Below are 8,508 nucleotides of genomic sequence, written 5' to 3'. Positions count from 1 at the left end.
ACAGATTGTCATGGAACTGTTGAGTGGCTAATCCAGTGACAATGAATAAATTGCATGAATATTCAACATCAAAGTGCTGCCTTCCTGTAAACCAATGTAAACCACTCCCATGTATGTGGCTCCTAAAGTCAAGTTCAAGGAGGGTGAGCTGCCAGCTTAATGTCTGTTCCTCAGAGAGAGACTGGGTGTGTGGAAAACAAGTAAGGAGTTTCACAAGCTGGAAATGTCTGTGCAGGTGCTGCCGGGAAGGCCACAGATGGGGTGAGTCAGGTGCTGCTGGGTCTGGATTTGTGCCAGGGATTCATGGAGCTTCTGGGGCCTGGAGAATGGGATGTCTCAGCTAAGCCAAGATGATTTCAGGGAAATCAGGCCAAAGGCTCCTTTCTGTTTCCCTCCTATCAGGAAGGTGTGGGAATCACACAGAATCAGCCCCTCTTTCAGAAAGTCTGAGCAAGTGTCAGCATACCCCTGTGACTGTCTTTAGGACTGAGACCATCCTCAAAGCCAACCCGGATGACCCAGGAGGGACTCCCCTTGGCCCCTCTCTGAGCATAGCTTGTGATTCAGAATGAACTTCACTGAAGGCTGCACTGACGTTTTCCCTTGGGGCAATTTCTGATGCTCTGCAGAGGGGAGTTCTGAGCCCAAGAGAAGCACCTTCTCACGCACAGAAACAAGACCAGCCGGAAGGGCGCAGGAGAAAGCGCTCGGATCACTTATCAGTTGTGGCAGCCTCGGGCGAGTTGCCCAACTCACGAGTTGTCTCAGTTTCTGATTCTGAAAAATGGGACAATAGTATTAATCGTCATCTTGTGGAATTCATGGGAGCCTTAAAATGAGATGACTATTACATAGCTTGTTCATTTTGGAGGACATTATTAACAAAGATTGTAACAAATCTAAGATCTCTCAAGTATTATATTAGAAAGTTCATCCTAAAATTTTTCTTCCTGGGTAGTTTGCAATGATTCTCTGCTTCCAGGAGAAGCCAGTCTGCTGTGCTCATTTCCTTTTTCATCAGAGTATTCAGAACTCCTGCCTTCACCCTTCCCCTCAAAGGCTTTATTTGCCAAACCATAGAGTCACTTCATTATTCCATTTTGAGCTGGAGACTGAGCACAGAACTGTGTGTCCGGCTGCTGTGTACGTGTTGAGTTTCTTCCTGACTTTAGAACACTTAGGAATGCCTGCATATGTGTGTGTGTGTGTGCGTGTGTGCGTGTGTGCATGTGTGTGTGGTCAGGGTGCAGTGGAGGTAGTTTTCTTGCCTTCATAGTTATTTGTCTTTACTGATATCCTCAAAATTCAGCTCCTGTTTACCTTCATTAAATTATTCTACAATTATTTTTTTGAAAAATTAAGCTCCAACCATGTGCCGATGACTGTTCTAAGGTACTGGGCAGACGATGATCTTCAAAGTAATCATGGTCCTGGAGATATTGACAGTCCAGTAGAGGAAGGTAAAAAACCCAGCCAGCAGTAGCCGAGTGCAGAGAATGCCATGCCCGTGCAGGGTGCTTGGGGAACAGAGCCTGCCCCAGGAATGTCCCCTCATCTGAACCTGTCTAGGCTTACTCAAAATGCAGGGAGGACATGGGTTCCATGGCCACCTTGGCCACTGCTTAGCTGTGAAGCTGTAGAATACTGGCCAAGTCACTTCACCTCTCTTGGCCTCGGTTTCCCCAACTGTAATAATAGTACCGACCTCAGATGGCATTCAGAGAATTCAAAGGATGATTGTTTTTAGAGGTGCTTAGACTGTGACCAACAGAAATCAATGTTTGCCAAATAAAAATAAATCAACTAATGTACAATGAGTTTAATCTCAAGTGTATTTTTTTCTTTGAAGAGCATTTTTTCTGATTCTAAAAGCACATCATATTTTTGCTAATGGTTAACATTGGTTTGTGTTTTAGACGCTTTCCTGAGTCCTGGATCTTTCTTCCTTCTGGACATATTCTACTGTGGGTATTTATTTATTTTTGAATAAAAGCAACCACACGTCATGGACCTCGTTGGATTGCTGAAGTCTCAGTTCCTGTGCCACCTCGTCTTCTGTTATGTGTTTATTGCCTCGGGGTTAATAATCAACAGCATTCAGCTCTGCACTCTCGTTCTCTGGCCAATTAACAAGCAGCTCTTCAGGAGAATCAACTGCAGACTGTCCTACTGCATCTCAAGCCGTAAGATACTTATTTCTAATTCTCTATCTGCGTCTTCATTGCCGATGTGTATATCAGAGTTATGGCTCTCGATATTGGTTCAGTAAGCGTTCATTCTATGTTGAGCTATTTTTTGTCTTGTTTTTGTTTTTGTTTGCTTTACGTTTGAAATGTTTATTTTGACCCCGCTCTTCAAAAAATATTTTTTGATGAATAATGCCAACAGCTCAAAATTCAACAGGCACAAAATGGTATACTGTGAAAAGTAAATACTCATACTCTCACTTTTTCTCTAGTTTTCCTCCTCAGAAGCAGTCAGTGTTAATAATGTCTTACTTATCCTTGCAGAAATAGTGCATATAAAGCTCTTACGTGTGTACGTGTATGCATCTGGGTCTTTTCTGTGTATATGTACAGATAAATAATACATACATATATTTTTTTAAAAGCTAAATGGCCATATTGTATATTATTCTCTTCCTTGCTTTTTTCATTCAACTTTTTATTTTGAGATAATTGTAGATTCACATGCCAAAGCGAATATGCAATTACAGAGATATCCCATGTATGCTTTGGCCAGTTTCCTTCAGTGGTAACATCTTGCATAGCTGGAGTACAATATCCCAACCAGAAAATTGACATCGATACAATTCAACAACCCTACTCAGATTTTCTACTATAATACGTATTCATTTCTGTGCATGTGTGTCTGTGTGTGTTTATGTGAGGCTATCTTAAATACAGCAATTTGACTGACCTGAGTTTCAGCCATTAAAAACAATGATCAGTGCATTGGGACATCTAGTGATGTGTTTTGTTGTTGCTGTTGATTGATCTTAAGCCTATCCCTCTTCTCAAAAGTAGAGAATCAGTGTATCATTAGTAATTGTAGACATGGGTGTGAATATATTTCAAAATATGAGCTCTATCAAATTAAGCATTTTAAAAAAAATCTCAGCTACCTTAGTATCCAAAATTATTGATACCTTTCTGAAACCCTTTCAATGAAACAATCAAATCCGAATTTGAGCCAAAACAATACAAGCTATGTACAATTATCCAGATTACTGCTGATTCAATCAATTCTTTTTTAAACTTCAAAATACTAACTTGTGAGGGAAAAAAAATGACAGAAACATCCTTATTCATGATTTCTTTCACCAGCTCAGAATTTGCAAATATGCCTGATACTATTTCTGATATGGGTGCAAGACCATGTCTTGTATTAGAGTGTTTCACATGAATATATCTTGAAAAGTTTCATAAGATCATAAGGCTGAGTTATAATAGTCAAAAATATCTTTATTCCATGTCTGTTGGGTGCAACCACCCATTCAATCCTGTACTACATATGTACTTTTCCTTATTATACACATTATTCTAACATTAGTCTCCTAGTATTGAGGCTTGTACAGTGGTATAGAAAAAGGGAAGACTTGTCAGAGGAAGACAGAGACAGTAGGAGATGACCTGGAGCTGTTTGAAGAGAGAAGAATGTGTATAATCAGGGGAAAGGAGATAACTGACTGATCTTTTACCTTATAATTTTAAATTCATTTTACAGTCTAGCAGTAAGTTTTTATTTAAACAGCTTAAATTTAGCAAAGCAATGCTATTGCACTTTTCACTGAAACCTGCATTTTAATGATTTGCACACACCAACAGAGATTCCAAAATCTGTCAGTTTGCAATGTGAAGTCCTGTATATTTGCACTGGCATAACCCCTATCCAAATTTCAAGCAGATGGTTAAGAATTGGTTTTCTCATTTAGAGTTAAGAAGTAAGAAATAAGATTCAGGGTCAGAGTTGCTTTTGGTTGATGATAAAGACATACTGAGGTTCTGGAAGGATCATATAGATATTTTTCTGAAGTTGTGTTAGCCTAGTCGTTTCTGATGGAAACGAAGGTGGGTAACAAATTCAGAAAGCAAGGTAGATTTTTATCCACCACACATTAATTAATTTATAAAAGTTATAGATTGATTAATTAATTAGTTACAAAAATTAAATTAAATTACTTAGAACATATCCCAAATGAAACTCAAAATTAACCATTCAAGACAACTGGCATTTCAGCACAGGGTGTGATGAAGGGCACACAGTCTAATCTTACTGGAAGACCTGGAAGTATCGCCACCAAGTACACCCAGTGATGGCTTCCCTGGAGGAAAGCTTCCATGGGCTTTATGCCAAGCAGTAGCAGAGACATTTGCTAATGATCTGAAGAAGGAAGAGGAGTTGTCCTGGCTCCTGAAAAAAGAGAATGTGGTGGAAGGGAAGGGAGATCCATCCTGGGTGTGGCTCAAGGACACCTCAAAGCATTGAATCAGTTCTAATTAGGAACCACGTCCCCACTCCAGGTTCCCCTCTCTGGTGTCCTGGCAGATGTTAGACATCAGAGTTGTTCCCTTCCCTGCTTTCTCTTTACTTGCTCTTTGTAACTGACAGATTTCCTTATACCCTGAATGTTTCACAACCAAAGACTTGTAAAAAGACAGAATGTTCAGGAAGCTTTGCTGGGCCATGGATCGTGGGCTATTCAATAGCTTGAACAGGAGAGAGTGATGCCCCTTCTGTTTGGTTTAACTGTCCTCCTCTTCCCTCCAATTGAAGGTAAAAACTGTTCATGAGGCTTAATTGTGTCTTTTGGCATATGAATCCCTCTCAGCTTAGAAATCAGTAGCACTCACCATTTGCAGCTGATTCTCTAGGAAAAAGGCAGAACAAACTGTTTCCTCGGGACGCGAATCCTCCATCGCCCTGTTCACGTTTTACTGAGAGAGCTATGTCATCGTCCGTGTTTTCATTAAAGAGCCTGTTGTTTACCAAGTGAGTTCAAAGCAGTCACCAGGGCTGGCACAGTGACGCTCACGAGCAAAAGGCCACGCCGATGCCAATGACAAATAGAGACAAAACACAGTAAAGACAGCCTGGTTACAGCAGGACACACCAAGCAGGGAATTTTAGTCAAATGGCAAGGACCAACCTCGTGAATAACAATTTGAAAGTAATTTAATCCAGACGGCTGGTTTTTAGGGGGTCGTCATGTTTGGCCCGGTTTTATAGGCAGGACCATGAAGTCAGGCTGGCTTAGCACGTGGAACGTGGAGGGAGGATGAAGCCACCTTCGTGAAGGTGAAAAGAAGAAAGAAAGTTATAAGAAGTGGGGTAGAGGATAGAATTTTATTCCCTTTCCACCACACAGGATGTGCCTTTTAATCTCTGGGGAAAGGTGGTGACTGGCTGCTATTTTTCCTCCCCTGACATTGTGGGTTTAAAAAAAAAAAACAGAAAGATTAGGAGAACCTATTAATGTCAGGGTTTTAAAAAAAAAAGAGCAGGGCGTGGGGGAGACTACAGATGACCTTATGCTCTGGAAAGGACCAGTGAAACAAACGAAATGGAGACACCTTCTCTCCCCATGCCCACCCACCCCCCAGCCCTGGTGCCTTGCTTGCAAATTCAGGGCTGCTGCAGACTCGTTCTGTGACTTGTCAGCCTGCCACTTCATCCTCCGGACCACGACGCTCATGGTGCTGAATGGCTGATGCACAGCGCCCCGTAGCTCCATTAAGAGGCAAGGCCACATGACAGTGAGCAGGAAGTTGGAATCTGGAATGCTGAGATGCAAAATAAAGCATCCCGCCATCCTGTTTACGGGCTGTCCCCTTGGGTGAGCCACAGGAACTCTCTGAGTCCAAATAACAGGACCCATCACCATGGCTGGCTGAAAAGGGACAATGAAATGCTGTGTACCAGAACGCTTTATAAATTGTTCAAAGTACACAAAATTTAGGATGACGATTGGAACTTGTATCTGTAGAGGGAGGGAGGGTGGACAAGTCTGTCCTTTTCTTCCCATTTTGGTTTGTTACTTGGACAGATAACTTCAAAAAACTCAACTACATTTGCAATAAAGGGGATGGAATAGAATTGACCAAGATTCCAATATTTTTCTAATACAGGGTTTAGGTGTTTTTGATTTTGCTCTTGGGAAGACGTTAACTTCCCCTTTCAGCACCCCACCCCCACCCCAACTTGCAGGTCATTGCCATTGTGTCCGTAGTAGGGTTGGCTGGAGGTGGCTGAGCACGAAAAGAGAAGCAAGCTCTCTCTTGTCACTTACAACACCACTGCATTCAGCCTGCCTGGAACAGATGTCGGTTTTCCTGCTGTAATAATAATCAACTTCAGGATGTGTAAGTTGCTTCAGATTTGTTATTTGAGAAGGGGGTTGGGCGGCGGCTAGCAAGGCTGGCAGAGGCTGGTCTGTGATCCTATCCGGATAGCAAGGTCAGGGCTTGGAAATGCATCAGGCACAGCTGCAGCCAGGGATGTGCATGCAAGAGGGACAGGATCTCCAGGTTGCTGAAGAAACCGTGCACATCGGGGTGTTTTGTTCCTGGCGTCTGTCTGAAACTGAAGACCATAGAGATGGGGGTCAGCCCTGTGGTCCTGAGAGCAAGCAGATTCCTCACCCATACACAGCCTTCAGGTTGACTTTTGAGAGCAGTCAGGTCTCGTGGCTGGGTTGAGGGTTTGGCGTTTTGTCCCCTCCTCTGGGCAAGGGTGCAGGCCCCTCAGTTAGGAATCTGTTCATGTTCTCGCTCTTCATGACCCAGTGTCCCCAGGTAGGTCTGAAGACCTAACAAGACCAGCAGACCCATGTGCTTTCCCACCAGTGCTGGAAACTGTCTGCAGACATGGCTGCCAGGAGACCTGCTGAGTGAGGCCTGACTTTGAATTTCCTCCTCCTTATTGACAAAGAATCTCGTACACATTACATTTGAAAATCAGGCAATAAATTGTAAAACAAAATGATCTTCTTTATTATTATTTATTAATTTTGTACAATGATCTTATTTCCTGCTTTGCCTAGGGAACTTCTGGGAGGAAGGACAGATGTCAGTCTGTCAGTCTCTCTTCTAGGCCCCTTGAGACAGAGGCAGGACCAGTGGGGTGCCATGGGCTGCAGCCTAGTCCTATCTGATGTCACTCATGTGTCAATTCTGCATGTTAAAAGTTTATGCCACATTGACCTAGCTCTCCACAGCTGGCCAGCGGGCTTTCTGACTCTCTCTGAGAAGTGGGAGATGAGCACGATGTTTGGCTACATGATGCCTGTCCACTTGGCCAGGCTGCCACCCTCCCAGGGTTCCCTCCACGTGTGTCTTCCTGCTAGAGTGGCCACCAGAGAGGCCGCGGCTCCTGCTATGCCACCCACCTTCTGCCTGCTACTCAATCAAATGCTCATCTGGGTGCGGCTGGACATGGGGGTCTGCAGGGGGAATTAACGCCCCTAGCCCATTTCTGTGGAGTTAATGAAAGGGAGATTGCCCTGGGTGGGGTGACTTAATCAGAGCCGGGAGCTCCCTGGAGAAGAAGGTGACGCAGCCCCAGCCATGGGCACCGGTGGGAGATGGGAAGGTTGCGTGGCAGGAGGGGACAGCTTCCAGCTGGGTGAGGAGCAGGAGGACCAGCCTCTCTCCAGCAGCCCAGCTGCACTCAGGATTTGCCTTCTGGGAGCCAGCCTGACCACCTGCAGAGCCCCCAGGGTCAGCCCACGCACAAGGCACAGCACAGAGGACGCAGCTGGCAGGGGCTCACCTGGTACCTGGTGAGGACAGGGTCAGGGCCCATCGAGGGCAAGGGCTGGGGGGGAGAGATCTGCAGGGCAGCCGAGGAGGAAGGGGCATCCCTAGGTGCCATCAGAAGGAACCAGGGAGGACCTGGAGAGCTGGGACACCTTCTCCCGGGATGCCTCCCTGGATTCCTCATGGACATGTGGTCTCCACATGCACTCAGGCCTCAAGTGGGACGACCCAGTGCAGCTAGTCCCACTATGACTTGTTCAGGGCTCCAAGTCCAGTGCCTGTCCTGGGCCTCCTGGCCCGGAGCTCCATGATGTATGCTTCATGGAGGTGACCTGGACCAGGAAGACTCAGCCATCCTTCACTTCCACATGGTCCCCTACGAGGACCACCAGCAATGTCACCATCCACTCAGGGAGATGCCCACCACCATGGCTTCAGTGGTCAGGCAACCAAGGGCATGGTCCAGCTGTGGTTTCACTTAAGGGGCTCCATGCCACCGGCAGTGCTAGACAGACAGGGTGGAGAGAGGCAGCCATGGATGGACAGGCCTGTCCCGGGGCCCCAGCAGGAATCCAGAAGTTACTCATGCTGCTCCCCTCCCTGCTCTGTCCAGTGGCACTGCAGGGTTCCCCTGGGGTACCCACCCTCCCTGCCACTCAGCAAATCTGATTTGTTGGACTGTAGGCTTGTTCTTGGTACAGTTCGGCTGATCAGGCTTCAATGCAAGGACATCTCCCAAAGCACTGATTTG

The 8,508-nt window shown here is 45.3% G+C and overlaps 1 protein-coding gene across 1 annotated transcript in view; it reads left to right on the top strand.

The window, feature by feature from the left end:
* Positions 1-1,962: 1,962 nt before the first annotated feature.
* AGPAT4 (1-acylglycerol-3-phosphate O-acyltransferase 4) overlaps positions 1,963-8,508 on the top strand; it is an 86,277-nt gene continuing 79,731 nt past the window's right edge. The window contains exon 1 of the mRNA XM_063097890.1: positions 1,963-2,183. Within this exon, the coding sequence (XP_062953960.1) occupies positions 2,006-2,183 (178 nt within the window). The 5' untranslated portion in view covers positions 1,963-2,005. The remainder of the gene's footprint in view (positions 2,184-8,508) is intronic.

This window comes from Cynocephalus volans, chromosome 5, assembly GCF_027409185.1.
Source record: "Cynocephalus volans isolate mCynVol1 chromosome 5, mCynVol1.pri, whole genome shotgun sequence".
NCBI lineage: Eukaryota > Metazoa > Chordata > Mammalia > Dermoptera > Cynocephalidae > Cynocephalus > Cynocephalus volans.
Note: the sequence above shows the minus strand (reverse complement) of the source record. Positions and strands in the feature narration are given on the sequence as shown.